A 26623-nucleotide genomic window follows, 5' to 3' on the forward strand; every position below is an offset into this window, starting at 1 on the left:
CACAGGCGCCACCCTCAATTTTACTACTTTTTATTGCTTACAACCTGCCTCAATAGAACCTCCCCACTGAAGTTATTGGAAAGAACTTTTCTCAGGTAGTGCAGGAACACGCTGCCTCACAGGGCCCTAAGTTAAAGTAAACACATGTACAGATGGCTGCATCTCATGGACAGCCAACATCGAGGTCCTGCCTTGTCTCTCTGACCTCATCCCTACTGCTGTCCACTGGCTCCGGGCAATTCCTGGAGGTGGCCAGGCACACTTCAGCCTCTGGCCTTGGCTGTTCCCTCTGCCTGGAGCCCAGGTATCCCCACGGTATCCCCTGCTTGGTTCACACTCCTTCAGTTCTCAATTCAGATATCACCACCTCAGTGAGGCCTTCTCTTGCCAGTGAAAACTGCAGATAAACATTAAAGCAGCACTTTGTACCCCATAAATGTATAACATATACAAATACTGTTTGTTAATTAAAAATAAAATTGCAAAGGCCCATCACCACGCCCAGGGACTCCCCACTTCCTTTCCTGCTTGATTCTTTAACAGTTACCACTTCTTTGGCCCAGGCCACACACCCTTCCCCCAGAGCTTGCATCAACGCAGCCAACCTACATGACCTTACGTTAGCTGACATTAGCACCACTTTACTGTTTGACTGCCTGCACTAACAAGGCTTACCAGCCCCATCTTCATTAATCTGGCTTTACTATTCCAAGAAGCTTTGCCCCTGGAACATAAAAGTTGCAAATAACTGTACTATTTATTTTAGGAACATTAAAAAAACCCTTATTTAGACACCAATTTGGAGATTTAGTGTGGTAACAACTCCAAGACTTTTCTTTGAAACTTGCCCCCTACAAGGGATCCTAAACTACTCTGCCCTGATCTTATCACGCTCCTACCACATTGAGGAACTCCCTGTCTCCCCAAGGCGCTCCTGAGAATGATCAAGGCAGATCTCCCTTACCACTGTAAGGAATTAGCTCAGCAAATTTTTGGGATCGTGTTTTCAGGGAGTTGGCATTTAATACAATATATTTTGCTTCTTTTCGTTTGCCTATTTCTCCCCTCTAGAATTAAACTCTCTAAGGGCACAGTTTTTATCTGTTTCATTCACTGCTATATCCCCATCCATGATAAATAATACCTGCTAAATACTAGGTACTTGAATATTTATTGAAAAACTGAAAAAGAACAAGAACAGTTTCTCTCCTCTAAGTTCTTTCTTCAGGTCCACCAATCCATCCTCTCGTGCCTGTGTGGATACAACTATACCATATCCGTGTTCTGAAGATTCAGCTGGGGTTATTAATGCTAAGACATCAAAACTGAGACCACTGAGTCTTAGATTTCATATCAGGTATTCATCAAATTTCCTGATGACAAATCTACTGGCTATTTGATTTGGGGTAACCTCCCCAAAGTAGTGGGTGGGAAGAGATAAATAAAAAAGATAAATCGTAAAGAAAAATCCAAAATAGGCCAACTCTATTGTGTGGAAATACAGCTTCAGAAATAGCAACACATATTTTTGGCAAATTATGCAAAATTTACATCAGAATGTTTTCAGAGATGTATAATTTGTGTGTGTTTGCTAAGAGAAGGCCATGTATCAATATATTCTGAAAGTATAGGTCATTTGCAACCACAGAACACTTGCCTGATTAATAGCAAAAAAGATGCTGTCATAGGCGTCCTCTTGCGTATAGACACTGGTGCTGTAGTCATCTTCATCTATACCAGAATATCCCTTCAAAAACAAGTGCTTAAAAGCCACTGTGTTATCTTCTTTAAAAGCAACTACCAGCTGGTTACTCAAACCAAAACGAACAAGCTGGAAAAGAAAATCAAATAGGAGCACATCAACATCACCATTTACCAGGGAGGCAAATGACTTCCCATTATCATATACCCTCGCCTAGAAACTAGCAGAAGCAAAAGATCAATTTGGGGGTTTATATAACTAGCATCAATGTCAAAACACAAATCCCAAACAATAGCTTCATTAAACTCCATCAGCAATTCAAAGTAGCATAAAATTAAAAGAGATTACTATTTCCAGTGACTAAGGACCCCACTGCTAAGAAAGAAAGACTCCAGTTAAATCTGAATCCACTTTTTTATAATTGGATTTCAAATAACTGTTTTCATATTTGATTACTTAGTAAATAAAGCAATAACTCATTTTTATTGATTTACTATTTAGAAATTGTATGTGTTTTTCAAATCACACTATGTTTTCATGTAGCTTTTTTTTTTTTGTAGAGACAGAGTTTCACTTTATGGCCCTCGGTAGAGTGCCATGGCATCACACAGCTCACAGCAACCTCCAACTCCTGGGCTTAAGCGATTCTCTTGCCTCAGCCTCCCGAGTAGCTGGGACTACAGGTGCCTGCCACAACGCCCGGCTATTTTTTGGTTGCAGTTCAGCCAGGGCCGGGTTTGAACCTGCCACCCTCGGTATATGGGGCCGGCGCCTTACCGACTGAGCCACAGGCGCTGCCCAGTTTTCATGTAGCTTTTAAAAATGTTTTTGAAACGTGGCCTACCTAAATACTTATTCCAATGAGGAGGTAATAATTCTCAAAGGAATTTAATTAATCCAGCTTTGCAAGAATTCTTACATGAGATTTACACCTAAGAATTTCTCCAACCAAGATCTACAATATCAAAGCATTTGAAAGAATAACAAGGCTGCTTTGCCTATAAGCTGTCTCGGCATTTATTGTCACCAAGCGCCCATCTGTTCCTGATCAAACACTGTTGATTCCCCCTTATGCTGTATTAAAGCACAAGGTCAGGTGCCTGAGGGCTGACTTACCGAGTGAAAGTTTTCTTCTTGGAATTCAATGAATGGAGAAACTAGCCAGCACCAAATTTCGCAAAAAATATAGGAAACAAGCTCTCTCTCCCCCTCTCTCTCCCCTTCCCTCTCTCCCTCTCTCTCTCCCTCTCTCTCCCCCTCTCTCTCTCCCTCTCTTCCCCTGCTCTCCCGCTTTTTCTCTTCCACTCTCTCTCCCTCAAGCTCCGTCTCTCCATCTCTCTCTCTCTTTCACATACGCACACTCTCGTTCTCATCCCCTCTCTCTTGTCTCTCTCACACACACACAGGCTGTAGTAATGGTGAAGTCAGAACTCTATAAGCCTCACACACCTTTCCCCATCTCCTTAAGCGATCTCCTCGGCTGCCTTATAAAACAGAGAGGTTCTGGAAAGTTTGCCCAAGTTCTCACTCAACTAAGTCACCAAAGCATCCTGGGACTGTTTCTTCATGTGTGAAATTAGCAAGTTTATCCAGGTGACCCAGATAGTTCTGGCATTTGTTGTCATCCCAGGGTTCAATATGCTATCTCCGAACGATCATATGCAAGATGTGGATTATGGGTGGCTCAGTGAGTAGGACACTGGCCCCATATGCCGAGGGTGGCGTGTTCAAACACTGCCCTGGCCAAACTGCAACAAAAAATAGCTGGGTGTTGTGACGGGCACCTGTAGTCCCAGCTACTCAAGAGGCTGAGACAAGAGAGTCGCCTATGCCTGAGAGCTGGAGGTTGCTGTGAGCTGTGATGCCACAGCGCTCTACCGAGGGGCAACGAAGTGAGACTGTCTCTAAAAAAAAAAAAGATGTGGATCATGAGCAATTCAAATAAAACTGTTAATTTACATATGCAAACTGGCATGAGGATTTTTTTAAGTGGTTTATGTTTTTTAGCTTTTACATTTTGTCTGATGTTTCTTAAAAGACTAATTAAAAATAACAGCCACCATTTTTCAGCAATTATATGCTAAGTGCTGTACTAACTGCTTTACACATATTATCTCCTTTACCCTACAACCACCCTATGAAAATGTTACTATTATCCCCATTTCATTACATAGAAACTGAGATTAAGCTCTATTAAACTGCCAAAGTCACTAACTAGAATAAAAACCAGTCTTCATCTTTGTTATGTTACACAAACAATTTCCTTCCACAGTTGTCTCTGGGACACTTCTCATAAAAACAGTCTAAGTGCCAGCTTTTTAGAATTATGAAAATCAACTACAGTTTGAGAATGTACATAGATATCACCCTTTAGTCTGTGAATCTGACCATGTCACATTCCCCAAATACCAAGTCAAAAGAGCCAGCAAGTGCTCAGACCCAGCAAGTGCCCAGACCCAGCTATTTCAAGGAAAGTTCTTCCAAGCATGTGATGTCTGTCAGTTATGCCTACAGGAGAAGTCAGAAAGGGTTATGTTGCTCTTTGAAAGCTAAAAAGGTAAACTAGAGAACCACATAACTATTTCAAGGTTTTATGAAAAATAATGATTTTTTCTTCTATGGAGAAAAAAAGAAACCCAGTACCTGCCCACGTGAAGTAAGTTCTTCAACCAGGGTTTGCTGAGTGCTTACTCTGCAAAGCTGGGATACGGTGTTGGCAAGATCAACACTGCCTGGTGTTGAACGACAAATCTTATCTGTTGAGTACCAGGCACTTAGCTAAAAATTTTTAATAATTATGGTTCATTTAATTCCCTAAACCTCTATGAAAGAGCTGTTCAAGTGAACACCACAAAGACAGGGAGTTTATTTTTCTTTTTTCCCTGCTCAGAAAATGAAATAGTCCCCGTCACCATGTCAGGGTCCAATACTGAATCGGTCGGTAGATGTGACCCCATGTTATATGGAGACAATCTGAGGTCAAGTAATTTATCGAAGTAGGGACATCTATAAGGTGTTGGAGTGAAGATCTGAACTCAGGTCTGTTTAACTTTAGAACCTGTACATTCTCTCAGCCGCATGACCACAGTGCCCCTTAAACCAAAATGCTGCCAGCCTAACTCTACTCCCACACTCATAGTGAAGCTAAAGAAACACAAAATATTAAAGTAGGGAATGGACAAATTTACCAAGAATGTGTCCTATAATCTGCTAATATTTGAAGGCACCACCTTATTTAAACTTGAATCTCGTCAACTCAACTTGGGAATGAGAGGACACAGAGTTGTAATCTCTGCTTGGAACCACCCCCACTTGGCATCAGGAGCAGAAAATTTCCTCCATTCAATTGTTCATAGAAAACCCAAGATCCACATATATGGCTCAGCATCAGAGAAGGGCTGGGATTTTCAAAGCATCTCTGAAAGAAGACAAATCCTGAGTCGGAAGTCCCCTTTTTGCTGTCCCAGAACCAAACACCCCTGCAGAGCAGCAGTAAGGACGGCTGGTATTGGTTGAATGCCTTTATTTTATTTTATTTTTTTTGTAGAGACAGTCTCACTTTATGGCCCTCAGTAGAGTACCGTGGCCTCACACGGCTCACAGCAACCTCCAACTCCTGGGCTTAAGCGATTCTCTTGCCTCAGCCGCCCAAGTAGCTGGGACTACAGGCGCCCGCCACAACACCCGGCTATGAATGCCTTTATTTTTAAAAAGGAGTTGACAACAGAATTGTATCTTGGTCTCACTACCTAGATCTTAAAATGTACTGAGAATGTAACATAAAACAAACAAACAAAAATGCTCATTAAGTGTAGTCTGGAAAAGATTGTGGGAAAGAGTAGAACTGGCCAAGAATGTAGACAGCACCCTTGAGTTTATAAGTTACTGCAGAATGCAGAGTAAGAGTGTTTAAAGTTTCATCCCCATCGATCTTGATAAAAGGTCACCCATCCCATGGGACGTGGGAATGTAGCACTAAAAGAAAAAGAAGAGAAGGGGAAAGTGGGATTGGATGGAAGGGAGGTAGTCAAGAAATCTGCTCTAATCAGTTATCACCCAAATACTAAATTAATTAGAATGATGCTACAGGGGAAAACAGTTTAATCCCTTCTAATTTTATTAGGGAGGACAGCATACATCCACATGAAAAGTAAATTATAGGTTCCCAGAAACATATCTGAAAATAAATACTTTTTTCTTTTTTTTGAGACAGAGTATCACTCTGTTGCTCTCCGTAGAGAGCCGTGGCGTCACAGCTCACAGCAACCTCAAACTCTTGGGCTCAAGAGATTCTCTTGCCTCAGCCTCCTCAGTGGCTGGGACTACAGGCGCCTGCCACAACACCAGGCTGTTTGTTTGTTTAGCAGGCTGGGGCCAGGTTCAAACCCACCAGCCCTGGTGTATAAGCTAACCCTAACTGCTGAGCTAAGGGCACCGAGCTGAAAATACATACTTTTTATTAAGTAAAGATATAAGAGTCTGTGCTAGTGAGAAGATGGTAAATATGGAAAAACAAAAGTAGATGCAGGTTTTCAGAACTAAGAAGGTTAGTCAAAGTTGGCAATGATGTTCTGTGCCTGGGTGAGTTTACAATTTTGGTAATATTAGTAAATCAAAAGGTTGAAATAGAAGCTGGTTTTAGCAAGAGAAGAAATCGGGAAACAATTAAAATTAACTAAATGACAAAAGAGAGTATTATTTCTTCTCCTTCCAAGTAATGCTAACGATACAGCTAAGTTATTGGTCGCCAAATCTAAAACTTCAAAACCAAGAATGAAAAAAGCTAATAACAGGCATGTACATTTAACAGTGTCCTGTATCTCAACCTTGTTTCTTTTGAAGTCTTTCACGACAACTTAATGAGCTGGTAGACACCATGTCATACAACCAAAAGCCCCCTTCGTGTTTTGTTTGTTTGTTTGTTTTGAGAAAGAGTCTTGCTTTGTCACCCTGGGTAGAGTGTCGTGGCATCATCATAGCTCACAGCAAACTCAAACTCTTGAGCTCAAGCAATCCTCTTGCCTCGGTTTTTCTATTTTTAGTAAAGACAGGGTCTTGCTTTTGCTCAGGCTGGTCTCAAACACCTGAGCTCAAGCAATCCACCCCCTTGGCCTCCTAGAGTGCTAGGATTACAGGCAAGAGGCACCCCACCCAGTCTTTTTTTTTTTTTTAAGACAGAGCCTGACTCTGTCACTCTAAGTAGAGTGCTATGGTGTCATAGGTCACAGCAACCTCAAACTCTTGGGCTCAAGTGATACACTTGTCTCAGCCTTTCTCCAGAGTAGCTAGGACTATAGGCACCCACCACAATGCCTGGCTAATTTGTCTATTTTTAGTAAAGACAGGGTCTTGCTCTTGCTCAGGCTAGTCTGGAACTCCAGAGCTCAAGCAATCCATCCGCCTAGACCTCCCAGAGTGCTGGGATTTTTGAGGTGTGACTCACTGCTTCCAGGCTCAAAAGCCCTTTTGTATAAATGGAAATTAAAGAAGCAACTTCAGTTTTCTCATTTCTAGAACTATTTAGAGGTTTTATTTTAAGTGTATATTTTAGTTTTATTGGTTTAAAAGGGCACAAGTTTCAAATGCAGTTACATAAAGAGAAGCCTCTTTAAAACTGGTCAATGCCACAGGCCCAAACTAGATGGCAACGTTGATGACTGTTCTGATACTGGTGATAAAGTATAGACAATATGAATAAAAGGTCCAAAGGTAGTTTTGGACACTCCCAATAGCACCTGGGGTTAGTACTTAGAACATTTGCTGCTGATAAAAGGAAACTGGCTATAAGTCTGAACACGAAAAAAACAAAAAGCTATTGCAAAAGTATATTTGAATAAGGAGTATTTGAAGAAAGACGAGAGATTACAAGACCACAAATCACTTTGGATTTATAGCCTTGGCCTGTAGAGAGATGACCTTGTGATAACTTACTAAAATAAAGACATCTTCTAAACTGAACTTCACCCTATCGTCTGCCCTTCAGAGTCAACATCATTTTATAGTTTTATGAACTTGAGTGTGGACTTTTCAGAACCAAAATCAAGTACAGAATATGTGAAGGAAGTTTCATCTTGGGGTAAGGAAGAAACTGGAGGAGATGATGGTGTAAATTACCTGTGCAGTGACCATGACTATCTTCAAAATCTGCAAACCCAGTTTCCACGGGATCTGGCGTCTGGCTCGGTATTTTTCACAAGGGTTCATGAAGTAAAACTTCAGGTCTTTCCTCAGACATTCTTCTTTCACCTCGGAATCAAGAGGCGCCATTGCATTTCTGCCACGGAAGATTAGTTTTTAAATACCCAGAACAGGCTGTCCCTCAGAAAGTTTCTGAAAAACACTTTCCGCTCTCATGCTTTTCCGAGTCACACAAACAAACTCTGTCCAACCAGTGAACTCCTTTTCTGTTGAGAAATCTACCCCTATCGCTTGCTTCTCCCCTTAGACACTCTTCTGGTTCAAAATGGCCATTCTTCAGAATGATAAAAAATAGGATCTTATTTGCAAGACTCATCCCTTCCCGCAGCTTAATATAAAGTGTTCATCTGTAACTGAAGTCATTTCAGGAAAAGTGTGCATGCATGTGTGTGTCTGTGTGAGTATGTGTGAGTTGGGTGTGAATACATGTATGGACAAAAACTGGACAGGACACTTTCATGATACTCTAGGTATGAAATTAATGTAATTTAGTAGAGACTAAGCAGGCGTGTCCAACCTTTTTTCCCCTCTGCTACACTTTGGAAGAGCAAGTGTTGTCTTAGGTCACACATTAAATACATAAACACTGATGAAAGCTGATTAGCCAAAAAAAAAAAAAAAAACAAAAAAGGTCCAGGCATACTTTCCATGATATCTGACACTATAGGAAAGCAAAAAAAAAAAAAAAAAAAACAGTCCTCACAAAATCAGTGTGGGGCCACAGGTTGGACACCCCTGAAATAGAGTTGTTAGATCATCGTGGAAGCAAAAGGACCTTTGTTCTGTACTCTAGACTGAGAGAAGGATCATGTCCTCCCTTTTTGGAAAAAAATATCAGTGGTTAGTTATAAGGTTCCAGAATATAAATTGCTTTAAAGTTCAAATAAACTCCCTATTTATGCCTAATCAGATATGTGTCACTTTACAGTAGTAAAATTTTGCTTGTACTGTTTCAAGGACTCTGGACTCAGGAATGGGCACATAACATAAACAAGACCAAACAGAACCAATAAGATGTAGTCACAGGATTGCTACGATAGCTGAACGGAGACATGTAGCCTTTCCAATGATAGTCCCCAAAGTGGGGTGGGCGAGACAACCCCCTGGGAGTATAAATCCCATTACTGCTTCTGTTTTCTTCTTTATCTTTAAAACTGAAAAACTGTGCCTCTAACAGGTATAATAAACACTATTCAGGTGATGGGTAGACTTATAGCCTTGAGTTAAGAATTATAAAAGATATCTACACAACAAAAACATTTGTATCCCCTTGATACTAAAAATTAAATAATTTTAAAACAATAAAACTAAAAAACTGAACTCTACTAATAATAAATATAACAAGGAAATACATATTATATGCAGATAACATAGCAATGTAACTTATAGAATGAATGCAACATAATAATGTAAGGTAATATTTATCATATATAATACACATAAAAGTAGAGTATATATTAGCATGTCATTGATAAATGTACACACATTGGGAATAGCATGCTCAGGTTTTGCTGTTGTACATTTAATCAACAAAGTTTGGAGACCATAGACCGTGAGTGTGGAATTCATAAAATACAGAGACTGGAGCTAACACAGAAAATCAGACAGAATAAAGACACTAAACCTTGTGACAATACTGGAGTTTCTGGATGGATGTAGCTGTTTCGGAAGCTATCTATTTGGAGACTTTCGATTTGAGCCAATAAATACCCTTTGGGGATTAAGCCAGTTTCAGTTAGAATTCTTTTTTCAGAAAGTGTCTTGATGGTAAGTTTAATGAGTCATCTTTGTCATAGCTCAAAGAAAAGTCAAACTCTTGGGCTCCAGCAATCCTCTTGCCTCAGTTTTTCTATTTTTAGTAGAGACAGGGTCTTGCTTGCTCTTGCTCAAGCTGGTCTCAAACACCTGCCTTCAAACAATCCTCCTCCTTGGCCTCCCAGAGTGCTAGGATTACAGGCAAGAGGCACCCGCAACTTCTATTAAGTCAGGCTAATCATTCCATTAACTCATTTCTTGGGAAGTTTTTATAATTGGAGGTCATTTTTAGGGATCTTTTTACTGGAAACATCTACACAACATAATTTTATACTGACCTTCTGATCTCTGTTCATCTACCTTGATAACAAATTTAAAAGAAGTCTGATATAGTTTAGACATATGTCTCCTCCAAATCTCATGCTGAAATTTGATTCCCAATGTTGGAGGTGGGGTCTGGTGGGAAGTGTTTGGTCATGGGGGAGGATCCGTCATGAATTCCTATGGGATTCAGTGAGTTCTCACTTTACTGTTAGCTCACATAAGAACTGGTTGTTTAAACAGCATGGGCCCTCTCTGGCTCCTTCGCTCACCATACGACACACCTGCTCCCCCTTCACCTTTCCCCTTAATTGGAACATGCCCGAAGCCCTCACCAGAAGCAGATGCTGGCACCATCCTTGTACAGTCTGCAGAACCATGAGCCAAGTCAGTCTCAAGTGTTCTTCTATAACAACACAAAATGGACCAATACAAAGGCAACGCACATTTTAAGACTTACACTCCATTGTTAATAATTCACAAGTATTAAATTTATTTGTAGATCTCCTGTTTCCAGGATTAGTGGACTAGATTATTAAGAACTATCCTGCAAAAAAGGAAGGGAAGAGAAAAGGGAAAAATAAAGGAGTGAGGGAGAAAAAGGAAAAAAAAAGAAGAGGAAAGGGAAAGACAAATCCTGAATACGGTACACACTTCTGCAGGGAAGAAGGAGTGGGAAGTACCTTTAAAAGAGAACAGGGCCTTCTGGCCCAATCTTAGGGGATCTGTGGGGAAGTCAGAGCTAACTTCCCTTTCTATACACTTAGACTTTGGTTCTGTAGCCTCACAAAAGGAACAAGGGAGCCAGGACTTAAGCCCCTGGGTCTGACAGGAGACTGTCCTCATATCTAGATGGTGCCCCCAAAGGGATGGTGCTCCCCTTTCAGAAAAATAAGGGCCTTGAAACTGCCTGTCCCCAAACTTTTAGGACTACAGAGAAGGCCAAGGTGGTTCTAAATCAAAACAGAAGAAAAAGGAAATTAAAAAATAGACCCATCTTGAGAAGTAGTGGCCACAAACCAGGCCACCATCAAGTGAAGCTCAAACCTTTGAGCCTCACACCGGCTGAGTCAGAGAACTTCCAAATGTCAGCTTGCCTGGGGACGAGGGTGCCAGACTGGAACTGCATTTTGTATCTCTGAAAACAGACACAGACCTCTCCAGAGGTTCATCCTAGGACTTAGGGGGCACTCTAACAAATATCTTGTAAAACACAATGACCAGCAGGTATTTAAACATAACTAAGCACACGAGGAAACCAAGAATACTTAGAAACAGACAACAGAAAAAGTGCTGACTACATTAACATTAGACATAATGAAAATAACCAAGTTCACCGTCTGTGATACCCTGATAGATACACGTGCTGGTTTTCATCCACATTTCCTGGCTCACAATGCCCATACGCCCGTGTTATAACACTGGGGCACTTCAGGCTTCAGAAGCAGCCCTGTGAAAACAGAATTTCTCTCTCTGACCTTCTGCCCTCCTTTCACCTGCTCCTTTCTCCCCAAGACAGGGATCTTCACACCTGTCTGCCTTGGAGCTGGCTGAGAAGGGTGCTCCAACCTGCCATACAGAATCCTAGGTCGTAAGACCCCCACCCACATTGTAAGTCTTGCTTCAGACCGTGGAGGAAGAAATGCTACAAGCAGGTCAAGAACAGCAGGCCTTGCTGGGCTTCCCCACTCTATCAGCTCATGTCCTTTTTGTCCAACCACATTTCCACATGGTTGTCATTCATAACTATCCAATGAAGTCTCCATAAAAGGCTCAGAGGCTCAAGAGAACAGGGCTCAGAGAGCTTCCAGGTAGCCGAACACATGAGCTTCCTAGAGGGCAGTCTGGGGGGGCGTGGGCGCTCCCTGCCCCTTCCCCGAACCTCGTCCTACACATCTCTTCATCCGTATCCTTATAATAGCCTTTATAATAAACCGGGGAACATGGTTCCCTGAAGTTGGTGAGCTTCTTAGTAAATTAACTGAACTCAACAAGAAGGTCTTAAGAACCCCAACTTGAAGCCAGTCAGGCAGTCCTGGAGGCCAGACTCATGGCTGTATCTGAAAGGGGACAGTATGGAGACTGAACCCTCGGAGTGTGGGATCTCTCTATGCATCAGAACAGAAATGAATTAGAAGACTTGCAGGTGGTCTCCCCTGCAGACCTGAAGGCATGCTTATTGGTGGGCAGACATTCCCACACATCTGCTCCCAGAGGTCTTCAGCGCTAATTGTGGCTGTGGTGTGAGAGCAGAAGCAAAACAGTTTGTGGTTTCCCCACCTCACACGCATTGTCTTTGAAGACAAACAACATAGTAAAAATATCTGTAAGAAAATTTTTGAAAAAACAAAGAAAAAACCTTTAAATGAAAAATCAATTACCACCATGAGTCTCATTTCAAAAGTGAAGACTTCAAAAATGTGTTTGTCAGGCCTAGTGCAGTGGCTCACGCCTATAATCCTAGCACTCTGGGAGGCCAAGGCTGGTGGATTGCCTGAGCTCAGGAGTTCAAGACCAGCCTGAGCAAAGTGAGACCCTGTCTCTAAAAATAGATGGTCAAAAGTAGCAAATAATAAATATCAGGATTGCTCATTGTGTTACATTATTTATACTACAGTATCTTTTCAGAAATTGTTCCACTTGGGTATTTATGGAGCAGTTGCAATGCTTTTAGCAATGTGAAAGGTAAGAAAAATGGAAACTAACTAACTTGAAAAGTATTTCCCTCAAGAGTCCATGAAAGGCTGGGCGCCATGTCTCATGCTGGTAATCACAGCACTCTGGGAGGCAGAGGCGGGTAAATTGCTTGAGCTCATAAGTTTGAGACCAGCCTGAGCCAAGAACAAGACCCCATCTCTAAAAATAGCTGGGTGTTGTGGTGGGCACCTATAGTCTCAGCTACTTGGGAGGCTGAGGCAAAAGGATTGCCTGAGCCCAAGAGTTTGAAGTTGCTGTGAGCTATGAGAACAGGGCACTTTACCAAGTGTGATCAAGTGAGACTCTGTCTCAAAAAAAAAAAAAAAAAAAAAGAATACATGAGCTAATTGGGGAAATTTAAGGTAGTAGTACTAATCAAATTGGACAGAATGATAGAAATACAAAAAAACTGAATATAAATGTATATGATAAATAGGTGTTTTTTTGTTTGTTTGTTTTTTGCAGTTTTTGGCTGGGGCTGGGTTTGAACCCACCACCTCCAGTATATGGGGCCGGCGCCCTACTCCTTTGAGCCACAGGCGCTGCCCTGAATAGGTGTTTTTTAATAAGTTGAATTTAAGTTTTAAAATAACATTTAAACTTGTGAGGAAAAGGTAATATTTTAGTTCAAAAATTTTGATATCTTAAGGAAAATAATGAACTTCCTAAACTTGACTTTTCTGAGTGCTCTTTCTTGCCCCCATCCCCAATTTGTAGGTTTACCCTGGTAGATGTATCAAACACACAGACACACACACCCTCACACCCTTAGACATCTTATTGCTATAACAAAATAAAATGGTGGGGGAAAATGGTGCAAAGTGAAGAAACAGAAAAATAAAAAACAAAAGAGGTTAATACGATAGGACTACAATGTTCCTTCATTTGACACACGTCTACTCAACATCTGTGGCTGAGCACTGCCTGGGTCTTTGGTACAGGAGACTTGAAAGCTGCAATCCCAACTTCATAAGCAAGAATTAGATCAGCAAATAGGAGAAATACTGCAATGTCCATCACGAATCAGGGGACTGACAGAGACTGCACCATAAACCGTCATGGTTAAGGAATAGACTGACCCATCAATTACACGAAATGAAGAAGGGCAATCATGACTCTGACAGATCACTTATGCTTCATGAGACTGTAGCAAAGGCATGGTCTTGACTTTTATAAGATTTATGAACAGACCATTCAGACCAAAATATCAAAGGAAAAGAACCCATAGTATTTGAAGAAACAAGATCTAGAAGAATGAAAAGTTACCCACACTGTGGGCTAAATAAAAACTAGAGATGGTGGAATGGAAAGGGAAACAGAACATAGAAAGAAACCTGAGAGGGTAGGAGGAAACCACGTCAAAACTGTCAGTTATTAGGAAAACCTGCTCTTTTCCTGGATAACCAGGGCTGTGTGAGGTTGGCTAAGTCTGAAGCTATCTTATGACCAACGACAATTTTAGCCCTATGAAACCAACGACTAAAAGTGTCTATGAAAAAAAAAAGTTACTAGTGATTCTTAACCTTGTTAGGGTCATAAATCGCTATGAATAGGACGAGGCTCTTGACCTTTGCCCCAGAAAAATGCACATGCTACCTTTCCGTGATGATGAAATCTTGGAAGCAAATATCCTAATAGCCCTGGCAGCTATTGCCTTTGGCTTCAAACAAGAACGGAACTTGTTTTTTTTCCTGATGTAGAGGTCTCCCAGAGTGCTGGGAGTGCAGGTGTAAGCCACCTCACCCTGCCCTTGGCAATTCATTTTAATATCCTTATCTAAGCCCTTACAATGTTCATTTTATCTTCTGCATATGGTCTCACAGGCAATATATAAATGAATATACACTCAGAAAGGGTGGATGTTCTTTTAACTGATGGAGGAAAATTACAAAAATATATTTGGGAATGCTTCTCTAGGGTTTCAGAGCTCCCCGCAAACCTTAGATGTGCTTATTTTTTGTTATTCCAGCTCATGTTCCTTATCTTTGAAGAAACAGAAGTTTTCTCCTGGCTCCAACAAAAAACCAAAAAATAATCCTGATGGTCACCTTTTCCTTCCAAATGTCTTCAGATGCCACGTGTTGGTGTCATGGAACCAGAACAGAATGGTTTTTGTTGTTTTGTTTTTGTTCACAACTGTCTGTTACGAGGAGCAGGGGATGGAGCAGACAGGCAAGCCACTTCCTAACCCTGTCCTTCATCCTGTATATTCACCACAGCGAGGGTACAATCAGCCTCCCAGGCCCCAAACCAGGAACCCACATCCGGTAGCTCTGTGGGATCTAGTCCCACCTAACTCCTAGCTGGTTTTCTTTTTCTTTCTTTCTTTCTTTTTTTTTTTTTTTTAGAGACAGAGTCTCACTTTATCACCCTCAGTAGAGTGTTATGGCATCACAGCTCACAGCAACCTCCAACTCCTGGGTTTAGGTGATTCTCTTGCCTCAGCCTCCCGAGTAGCTGGGACTACAGAGACCCACCACAATGCCTGGCTATTTTTTTTATTGCAGTTTGACCGGGGCTGGGTTTGAACCCACCACCCTTGGTATATGGGGCCAGTGTCCCCAGCTGGTTTTCTTTTCGCCCCCAAACAAACGTGAGATCATGTACAAAATTTTCAAGGAATAATAATGAACCCCATTGCTGATTTCTGCTCCTTTAAAGCAACTACTTTTATCTATTTTTTTCCAGTCATTTGGTTTAATGTTTCATTTTTTACGTATTTGCTTTAATATTTATATTATGTAATATATGATTTATATTATATAATATATTATATTTACTTTTAATATTTATATTTTATTTATATTTGCTTTAATATTTCTAAAGAATACTTATGCCACTATTTTTTTCTCTTTCAGATAGTATCAATTTGCATTCTCCCTCAGCCAATATGGACTTCACCCTTATACTTGGCCTCTCCCCACCAACACACACATTATACCTACTTACCTTCCCAATATAGTTTTAATAAAAGTTAGGATAAACGTTCAGATTTTAAGAAATGAATATGCAAAAATTCTTCACAGTTGCACTATTAGTCCATTGTAATACTATATTCTTCCTAGTTAAAAAAAATGTTTTTTCTAGAACGAATTGCTTTTTTCTCTGTTTGCTTAATTTTTCTGCATACCCACAATGACTGTATCGCCAGACTCTGACTGACTCTGACAGCACCCTAAATACACCCAGGCCGAGTGTATTCTGGTCATTCCTTCCTTTCCTGGGGATGTCAATTCCTACAGCCTCATCCTTTTCCCTCAACCTACACCGGTTGCTTTCTAATCCCTACTCAAACCCATCCCCGTGGGAAGCTCTTTGACTCCCTCCCAAGTTGGATTCCCCATTTCCTGGGTCCCGTGTTGGCCCTTCCTTCACTCTCATTCTGTGGACAACATCTTTCAGTCACTTCCCGTGAAAGGAAACCTGAAAAGTAAATGTTGAGACTTCTTGAGAAAGACACTGTAAGTTTCCAGCCCAGTATCCATTCCTCTCTTCTTCCTGATTTTGTTGAGGGGAAGGAATACATTAATACCCAAGGATAAAATAACTCAGTACTGGGGCTATCCAAGACTTTGGAGCCATAGTTTTCAAACTTGACTGCAAACTGGCTTACCAGAGGAGCTTCAAGAATACGGGCGCCCAGGTTCCTCCCTAAGCAATTCTGGCCTAACTGATGTGGGTGCAGCCTGGGCACAGGGATTATTTTCAAGTTTCTCCAGGTGATTCTAATGTGCAACCAAGTTTGAAAACCACAACCTTAGAGGTTACCTTTTGTTATCTTTCATTTTACAAATAAATGTTATAACTTTCCCCCAGTTATAAGAATCCAGTTTTACTGATCCCTCTGTCCAGTTTTCTTTCTTGATCCCTGAATTAATAATATTTAAGGAGCAATGGCTTATAAGGTGATGAGGAAGGAAGAAAAATGTTATGTTCAAATATACTCATATTTCAAACATAACTTCTCTCTTTAGAAAATGTTTGACATTTTGGCAAACAGCTACCCTAGTCCACAAATTCAGGAAACTTCTACATGTTTATGTTATTGAAGTAAAAAGTGAAAAACAGGGCAGCGCCTGTAGCTCAGTGGGTAGGGTGCTGGCTACAGGCACCAAGGCTGGTGGGTTCAAACCCAGCCCCAGCCTGCTAAAAAAAAAAAAAAAAAAAACAGCAGGGCGTTGTGGCAGGCACCTGTAGTCCCAGGGACTCAGAAGGCTGAGGCAGGAGAATCGCTTAAGCCCAAGAGTTTGAGTTTGTTGTTTGAGTGATGCCACGGCACTCTACCAAGGGCAACAAAGTGAGACTGTGTCTCAATAAGAAAAAAAAACAAACAAGTACCTGTGGCTCAGTGAGTAGGGCACCAGCCCCATATACCGAGGGTGGCGGGTTCCCAGCCCCGGCTGAACTGTGCAACAAAAAAAATAGCCAGGCCTTGTGGCGGGCACTTGTAGTCCCAGCTACTCGGGAGACTGAGGCAAGAGAATCGCCTAAGCCCAGGAACTGGAGGCTGCTGTTGCTGTGTGACGCCACGGCACTCCACCAAGGGCGATAAAGTGAGACTCTGTCTCAAAAAAAAAAAAAAAACAAGTAAAGTCATCTGGCGGAATGAACCCAAAATTTACCTCACTCAGGTATCTTTATCCTTCAGATTCACTGTAAACACTGGGTTTCCATGTCTATTACTCCACTGAAACTGCTCTGAGCAAACCATCTCCTTCTGTACATTCCAGCAAATGCTTGTTAAGCTTAGTGGTTCAGCAGCATCAGATACAGCTACCTCCCTGGGACAACCTCTGTCCTCTGCTTCCAGGACACCACACTCCTCTGAGTGCCGCAGGGCACAGCCCAGGGCTCTTCTACTCTCTGCCACCCTCATCCTAGAAGAGCTTGTCTGGTCCTGTGACTTTTAAATATTATCCACAGATGTGGACTTTCACATTGGCATCTCCGGCAAATCTCTCTCTCCCTTATGCCAGCTCTTTCTGAAATCTGTCCTCCATCTGCTCCTCTACACATTGGCTCAACACAGTGATCTGTGCACATTCATCTGGATGCTTCAGCTGCAACCCCTAGTCCATTCAGTCCTTCTCTGCTTGGCTGCAAAGAACCACCTAGGGATTTAAAAAATATTTCAGTTCCTAGCTCCCAGCCCCTAGACTGATTTCATTGATAGGAGGTGTGCAGTGGGCATCAGGATTTTGATAAGCTTCCCAGGAGATTCTAATGGGCAGCAAAGTGTGGGAGCCCTGCTCTAAGGCAGACTTGAGTTGGCCCTCTTTTTTTCACATCCAATTCATCAAGTCTCCCTTCAAAGACATCACAGAGGGGTCCCCACTCTCTACGTGCACTGCAGCCTCCCCGGTTCAAGCCCTGTCATCTCTCACAAGACAGGTACAAGAGCCTCCCAATTCTTCATCTAGCAGCCGAGGGGTAATTTAAAAAGCATAAATCAGAAGGCACTTCCCTGTTTCAGAGATAGGCTTTGTCAATAAGCAAACAAGTCACTTCCTTGTTTAAAACTTTTTAGGGGCTTTCCCTGCTCTCAGAGTAAAAGCCAACCCTCCTACCCTGGCCTAAAATATTCCTGCTCACTCCCTGCACACCTCTCTTCCCCTTCCTCACTGTGCCATGGCTTCCTTCCTGGCCATGGCACATTCCCACCTTGCAGAGTTCACTTGCTGTTCCCCATACCCCAGTGCTGTTCCCCCAGTTCTTTGCATGTCTGGTTTTTTCCCATCCTCTGTCCCCTAACAGAGAGGGCTCCTGTTCAATGTGCTTCCCCCACTGATTCTAAAGTCATTTTATTTCCTTTGTAATCAAGATCACCATCTTTGTTGGCCCTCTCTATAAGAGTTTCCCGAAGGACTCTTCTTGCTCATCACTGTATACCCCAGCAAACAGCAGACCACATAATAATAGTTCAATGACTATTTGTTGGAAAAAATAAATGAGTCAACAGATGAGACAGCAGCCCTGATTATAAGAACTTTTCCTTAGTACGTCCTAAGATATTAACAACAGCAACATTAATAAACCAATACAAGTAGAAAGTCTAAAGTATTGATATGGAAAACCAAATTAAAAAGGTATTGAAGAGTCTTGCATAGCCCAAATACATTAAAGTGTTTCAGGGTAATTTAGGTGCCTGGTTTGCTGATAGAAACTCTATTTTGTTTTATTCAGTATTCCTAAAATCCTTCCAAAGAACGACTTATATAATGCGTTGTTATCATCATAATTTGCTATCCATTTGGGAGAGAGAAAGAGTCTTCCCTCAAACCAAATGCAAAAATAAAATTTAGGCACATTAAAAGATTAAGACTGATGCCAGCATACGTTGTAGAATTTTTAAAATCATTTAGCATGCCTTGTTAACTACAACAGAATTCAGAAAACATGAAAATAACTGACAGATCTTGATATACAAATTTAAGATTTCAAAAAGTTAAAAGACAGAGAAATAGCCATAATGTATTTAAAGAGTCAAAATTAACTGTTATCTGTAGATAGCTTGAAAATTATTAATAAGAAAAAGATGATCCAACATAAAAAGAATCTGAACAAGCCAGTGAACATATTTAACAACAATGTAAATTCACTAATAATCAGGTTGGTAAAAATCTATCTTAAGTTTTATTTATGAAAAGCAAAAAAAAAAAAAAAAAGCATCTGAGGAAATCTGAACTTTAAGAGAACTTGGGCTGGGCAGTACCTGTAAGAACATCTGTGATTTAAGAACGAAAATTTTGCAGATTTATACAACAAATTTAAAAGTATAGCAGTCACAAGGGCAGCACCTGTGGCTCAAAGGAGTAGGGCACTGGCCCTATATGCCAGAGGTGGTGGGTTCAAACGCAGCCTCGGTCAGAAACTGCAAAAAAAAGAAAAAGAAAAAAAAAGTATAGCAGTCAGAAAAATAGTTACAAAAATGTTAGTTACGGCTTTATTTGTGCCTCTGCCCTGACTTGAAGATGTCTGTAGGATGTTGTTAATGTTTTTTAAAGTTACAAAATAGATGTATTAAGATTCTGTTTTTAAAATGTATCAGCATGTATGTATGTAGACATTTAAAGAAGTATAGAGTGCATAAAGAAGCCACACACACACACACACACACACTCTTCATCATTTTGGTAATCTCTGCGAAGTAATACTATAGGTAACCTTAATTTTCTTCATCAAGTTTTCTATATTTTCTTTGTTTGGGGTGATTAACATGTGTGCATCCTTGAGACGTTATGAGTTAAAGTCTAGCATGTACTGTGATCAGTTTGTGCCCTTAGTTTTGTGTGATGGGGGAGGGTGGAGGAGCCACCCACAGAGACTAGGAGGCAGCGTTTCTGCAGTAATGACCATGCTATGCCCAAGGTGAATGCCAAGGACAATCCAGCAGATGGAAAACTTCAGACCAATTTTAACTACTCCAATTTCATTGTTTCACTCACTCCAATTTCTACTATGAACTAATTTTCTCATGATCAATTAGTCTCACAAGAGAAAAGAAAAAAAAGTCTAACAAGCTGAGACTCTGGGGTAGTCACACCACAAGTCACACCACAAGTATAAGAAAGGAAGTTGATGGGGTTAAAAAAAAAAAAAAAAAAAAAAGGCAAAGAAGAAACTGTTCTTTACCTTTTTAGCACAGCTCTCCGAACATAAATGAGGGGTAGGTTTTAACCTTAAGAAGCACCCTGAAAGAAGGCCACAGGGGCTTTTCATTTTCCATTTCCATACCACCCACAAAAGAACAGGAATTTCCCTAAAGACAATCGTGTGACCAAGTTCCTATGAAATCATCTCTGGTCACCACTTGGCTACCTCAGACCACCAAGAAAGCAGACGGCATACTTTTAAAGTGCTGGTTCCAAACAACCCAAACTCCATTTGAAAACATTGAGGAATCAGCTATATGGGGCGCAGATAAGTAAAGGCAAATTCAATTTCTCAGCAATATGAGATTCTAAATGCAGTAAAGCTGGGGAAGATGGCTGGCATGATAGCATTTCCAAACATTTTTCTTTCTTTAACATTTTCAGTAAGTTCCTGATTTAATAGAGTCATACTGATGACTCTAAGTGAAAGTAAAAGAAGCTACAAAGAAACAATCATTTTTCCCTCAAAGCACTGAATTTAATTTTGGACTAGCCCAGTTCATTGTGATGATAGTGATAGTCACTGTATCTCTAGCAAATCCCTCTAGTTAGAACTGGTAATATGGTTTTCTTAAAGCCTACCATCTGAATTGTGGGTCTTCTAGAATTACACCAAGGAGAATTTTCAAGAATTTTCTGCTTCGTGAGTCACCAATAGTGCCTGGCAGATGTATTAGCTTGAGATTATAGAGATATATTCAAGGAAATATTACAAAATACAACACTCAAAAGAGAAGAGAAAGTAAACAGCCCACCCAACTGAGGAAAAAGGAATATGGGCAGCAGACCCCTGAGAAGTCTCTTCTATACACACCAGGGAAAAGGAGGCTGAGGCCCAAGCTCAAAACAGAGTAGAAAGCTTGGCTAGAAGTAGGCTGGGGAAAGTGGAAAGAAGAAAACTCACGGGACTGCCAAAGCAAACAAATAAGCCAAAAACATGACTTTAAACCTTTAATACTGAATAGAATGTTGCAGTCTGATAATGAAAATGAAGTCTGGATAAAATTATAGTCAACCTCGGAGATATTGTGGGTCCAGTTCCAGACCACCACAATAAAGCAAGTAACAAAATGTTTTTAATTTCCCAGTGCCAAAAAAGTTATGCTTACACTACACTGTCATCTGTTGAGCGTGCAATACTATTATTTCTTTTTAAAAATTTACATGCATTAATTTAAAAATACTGCTAAAAAATGCTACTGACAAAAATCTGAGGTTTCGGCAAGCCATAATCTTTTCGGCGTCGATGGCTGTTGACTAATCAGGGTGGTGGTTACTGAAGGCTGGTGTGCCTACAGAAGTTTCTTAAAAGATAAAGTTCGCTGCAACTCTTTCTTCCACAAAAGCTTTCTCTAAAGCACACAATGCTGTTTGATTGCATTTTATCCATAATAGAACTCTGTAAAAACTGGAGTCAGTCTTCTCAAGTCCTGCTTCTGCCTTATTGACTAAATTCATAGACTATTCTAAATTCTTCATTGTCATTTGAACGAGGTCACACATCTTCACCAGTAATAGATTCCATCTCAAGACACCACTTTCCTTCCTCATTCATAAGAAGTTATTCCTCATCTGTTCAAATTTTATCATGAGGTGGCAGCAATTCAGTCACAGCTTCAGTCTCCACTTCTAATTCAAGTTCACTAGCTGTTTCCACCACATCTGCAGTTGCTTTGTCCACTAAGTTCTTGAATTCCTCAAAGCCATCTATGAGGGTTGGAATTAACTTCTTCCAAACTCCTGTTAATGTTGGTATTTTGACCTCCCAGGAATCACAGTTGGTCTTTTTTTTTTTTTTTTTGAGACAGAGTCTCATTCTGTCGCCCTGGCTAGAGTGCTGTAGCATCATAGCTCACAGCAAACTCAAATTCTTGGGCTCAAGCGCTTCAGTCTTGCCTCAGCCTCCCACATAGCTAGGACTACAGGCACCTGCCACAATGCCTGGCTAGTTTTTCTATTTTTAGTAGAGATGGGGTGTCATTCTTGCTCAGGCTGGTCTTGAACTTCTAAGCTCAAGCAATCCACCTGCCTCAGCTTCCCAGAGTGCTGGGATGACAGGCGTGTGAGCTACCTATGATGGTCTTAATATCTTCTGAACAATGAATCCTCTCCAAAAGGTTTCTATTTACATTCCTGAGATTCATCAGATGAATCATCATCTACAGCCTTATGAGAAGTATTTCTTTAATAATACATTAAAGAATAATAAGACATGGACTGCAGAAGGGATGTTACGTTAGCATGAAAACAACATTGATCCCCTTGTACATCTCCATCCAAACTCCTGGGTCACCAACACCATTGTCAATAAGTGGTTATATTTTGAACAGAATTTTTTTTTTCTGAGCAATAGGTCTCCACAGTGGGCTTAACACATTCAGTAAACCACATTGTAAACAGTTCTGCTGTCACCCAGGCTTTGTTTTTCCATTTATGGAGCACATGCAGAGTAGATTTAGCATAATTCTTAAGTGCCCTAGGATTTTTGGGATAGGAAATGAGCATTGGCTTCAACTTCATGTCACCAGTTGCATTAATCCCTAACAAGGAAGTCAGCCTGTCCTCGGAATCAATCAGTCAGGCATTGATTTCTCCTTTGCAACTACGAATGTTCCAGGTGACATTTTCTTTCAATAAGAGGCTGTTTGTCTACTTTGAAAATCTTTTGTTTACTGTAGCCATTTTCATCAATTATCTCAGCTAGATCTTTGGGATAACATGCTGCAGCTTTCACATCCAGGAGCTGCTTCACCTTGCGTCTGTATGTTATGGAGATGACTTCTTGCCTTCACTGCATGAACCAACCTCTGCTAGCTTCAAAGTGTCTTCTGCAGCTTCCTCACCTCTTTCAGCTTTCACAAAGAGTTAGGGCCTGGTTCTAGATTAGGCTTTGGCTTGAAGGAATGCTATGGCTGGTTTGATCTTCTAGCCAGATCACTCAAACTCTCTTCCCTCCTTTGCATTCAACCTTGACTAACTGTTTGGCACAAGAGGCCTCCCTGTGGGCCTGTCTCAGCTTTCAACACGCCTTCCTCACCAATCTTAACGTCTAGCCTTTGATTTAAAGTGAGATGCGCAACTCTTCCTTTCACTTGAACCAACAGAGGCCAGGGCAGGGTTATTAACTGGCCTAATTTCAGTACTGTTGTGTCTCGGGGAATAGGGAGCCCCAAGGAGAGTAAGACAGACAGGGAAATGGTTGGTGGGTAGAGCTGTCAGAATACACATCACATTTATTAAGTTCATCATCTTATATGGGCAAGGTTCATGGCACCCGGAAACAATTACAAAAAGCAATGAGCACTGAGCACATCACCCAAGCAGATGTAATAAAGTGTGACAGATCACAAGAATTATGTGACACAGAGACACTAAGTAGCACGTGCTGTTGGAAAAATGGTGCTGATAGACTTGACTCACTGTTGCCACAAACCTTGAATTTGTAAAAACCAGTCTCCGTGAGGTATAATAAAACAAGGTATACCCGTAACTTTCTCAGAACCCCTTGATGAGGGATGCAAGAGCTCTCAAGAGCAATTGATTTCTTCAGAACTGACACTTGGAACTTAGTCCTTAGGCCTTAGCTACAGAGAACAGTCCGGCTCCAAAGGAGTGTCCACCTTTAACTTTTAAAGCCCAAAGAGTTTTCTTTAGCCGTTATTTTTACTTTGAAAACTGAAGCTACAAGAAGCTACCTCTTTTCCCACTAAGTTTGAAGAACTGTCTTAGTCTGGGTTTCACTTCACCGACAGAAACCTAGCCAAAATGATTAGCTCATGAATATGATGGTTCCTAACTTGCAGTCTGTATGCTCCGCCACTCAGATCAAAGTTTATCTCTCAACTCTTCTTACTTGCTACACTAAAGAGTGTTATATTTATGACATTATGATTAAAAACAATACTTTTTATATGTTCCTCCTTGGGAGAAAAGGATGGGACTATCTCAAACACTGTATCAGCATTAACCCATTTTGGGGGGTATAGGCAGTTAAAGAAAATTGACATTATTTTGATGGCCTCTCTCTGGGAGTGGTCAGGAGAAACAGGGGAAATGTGCTTGTTTTTAAAGGGGCCCAGCCACAGAATCTGCTTTATGGAAGGTTTGCTAAAGGAGAAGGGTGTGGCTGTGGAAAGTTCCCAGAAAGGAGAATTCGACTCCTTTTCAGGTATAAACAGGAAGATAAACGAAATCTCAAGAGACCTCTGACTCAATAGGAAGAAGCTATCAAGATTCCCCAAGCTTGTGTTGTTTTGGTTAGCGCCTCACAGAAGGAGTGAGCGGCTTCTCAGTGTTAAGTCCACATCCAGCTTCTGGGGAGAAGGATGAAGTTGGTTCCTTGTCCGTAAAATATCGGAATCTGCATGGACAGCCTCTTTCTCCTCTCAATACCCCTCTCTTCCATTCTCAGTTTACAATAGCACACAATCTTCTGTTTCTCACCAGTATGGTACAACCAGATCTTTACAGAATCTGAACACCTGCAAAACTTTTTGTGCACAAAAAAAACAAAAAACAACTTTTTGTGCACACACCCAAGTGTGTCCTTCAACCACGGGAGCATGCATGAAAGTTATGTTTTCTAATTCAAAAATTTCCCAACACTCTAAAAAATACATTCCCACTTGCAGGGAATTAAATACTTAATCTGTGCAGTGACCAAAAATTAAGGAAACTTTTCTCTTGAATTTTGGCTTTTCTTGCTGGCCCTACGTCCATTTATACCAAGCTGGAAGCGGGAAAGTCTTAACACTATTTTGAGAGTTTAACAGCCCACCACTGTATTAGTTTTGAGAGCAGAGAAGGGGAGCGGTGGCCTGTGCCCGCGCACAGCCCCAGCTCCGCTGTGCTCTGGGCGGCTGGAGCTGCGGCCACGCAGGAGCGGCCTTTGGCAGCGCCGCCGGGCTGAACTGGGCGCCCTTTCATAAAAGCAGAGGAACCCGAGTTAACCACATTGCAACCCTCCCACCTGAGAAAAAGGCCTGTTTGTTCCGGAAGGCGAAGCCCAGACTTATTTAACTAACTGCAGGCAGTTAATACAGCATTCCCAAGGCAGCAGTAAAGCTCCAGTCGGGAACAGTAAAGCCATCGATTTATGAAGATTTCTCCAGAGTCGGGTACCCCGAAAGATGCCGCCCCGACGCCTCACCTGGCAGTTAACCTGAAAACACCTGATCCTCTCTCTGGGTTCCTCGCCTGGGGAGAACGATAAGGCTGCCCGGCCATGCCGCCTCCTTCGCGACTTTTCCAGGGCTCCCGGAGTCGGGCCAGGGAAACGACTCACTGCGCAGCCGGAATGTGCCCCCTGAACTTGGCGCCCTTCCAGGCGAGGTCCCCTTGGCCCACCTGTCCCGCCCGAGAGCAGGCGCGGCGGTCGGCGGCGGACCCTGCTCGGGCGGGTGGCCCTGTGCGCGCCGGGCAGGATGCGGCGCGTGGCCAGGCGTGCCCGCCCCGCTCGGGTCCCCGTCTCCGCCCCCCGCCTCCCACGTGGGAGGGGTGCCGCGGGGACTGTGCCCACGTGTCAGCAAGCCCGGCCCCAGGAGACTGAAGCGGCCGACGGTGGGACTCCGGCCTCGAACCGTGGGACTGAGGGGAGGGACGGGACGGGCGCCGTAGGGCACCGACCAGGGACAGGGTCGCAGGACAAGGCCGAGGCGCGGTTCCACTCCACCAGGTCGGGCGCGCGAGGCCTGGCTGAGCCCTGCAGCAGGAGGGGGACCCGAGGGTGGGACTGCCGCACCTGTCCCCGGCTGCGTGCCGCCGAGGGCCAGCGTCCCAAGTTCCCAGCGCTGCCACCGGCTTGCTCCCGCTCCCGCTCCGAAGTGACTGCAGGGAGGCAGGGCTGGGGAGAGGCGCCTTAAAAAGGGAACCGGCGGTGAAGGACCAGAGAGTTCAATGCCGGTCACCCAAGCCACTCAACTGACAGATCTACAGTTTCAGTTGTATTTACAGAAATGCCAGCAGTTCCAGAGAACAGGGAGGGTATCTCCTTAAAGAGCGTTCCGCCCCGCTGTGTCCCACTGTTTCTTTTTATTCTCTCAGTAAAAGTGAACATCAGCAATGTTATCCCTCCTCATAGGTTACAAGGTTGCAACAGTATCTTCCGATCTTAAAGTGGTTATATCTTCAAAGTATCTTTACTCCAGACTACATTTATAGCTAGTCAACACTTCACTGGGTGCACAGAGTGTCCTGGGTCCTTGACCGGACCATGGAGTCCAGTTCCCCAACTTACCTATGACAGTAACCTTGGAAGTGAATAAACAATCTCCAGAAGTCAGCACTTAGCTCAGGTGGC

At 42.1% G+C, this 26623-nt stretch overlaps 1 protein-coding gene across 2 annotated transcripts in view; it reads right to left on the bottom strand.

Moving 5' to 3' along the window:
- MCOLN2 (mucolipin TRP cation channel 2) overlaps positions 1-25713 on the bottom strand; it is a 57154-nt gene extending 31441 nt beyond the window's left edge. For both annotated transcript variants that reach the window (XR_008380275.1, XM_053592643.1), the window contains exons 1-3: positions 25475-25713; positions 7817-7976; positions 1658-1831 (exon numbers count right to left, since the gene is read on the bottom strand). Coding sequence is in view for 1 of the 2 variants with exons in the window: in XM_053592643.1 (XP_053448618.1) it covers positions 1658-1831; positions 7817-7976; positions 25475-25551 (411 nt within the window). In the remaining variant the exon portion in view is untranslated. The remainder of the gene's footprint in view (positions 1-1657; positions 1832-7816; positions 7977-25474) is intronic.
- Between the last annotated feature and the right edge of the window lie 910 nt (positions 25714-26623).

This window comes from Nycticebus coucang, chromosome 5 (genome assembly GCF_027406575.1).
Source record: "Nycticebus coucang isolate mNycCou1 chromosome 5, mNycCou1.pri, whole genome shotgun sequence".
NCBI classification, from domain to species: domain Eukaryota; kingdom Metazoa; phylum Chordata; class Mammalia; order Primates; family Lorisidae; genus Nycticebus; species Nycticebus coucang.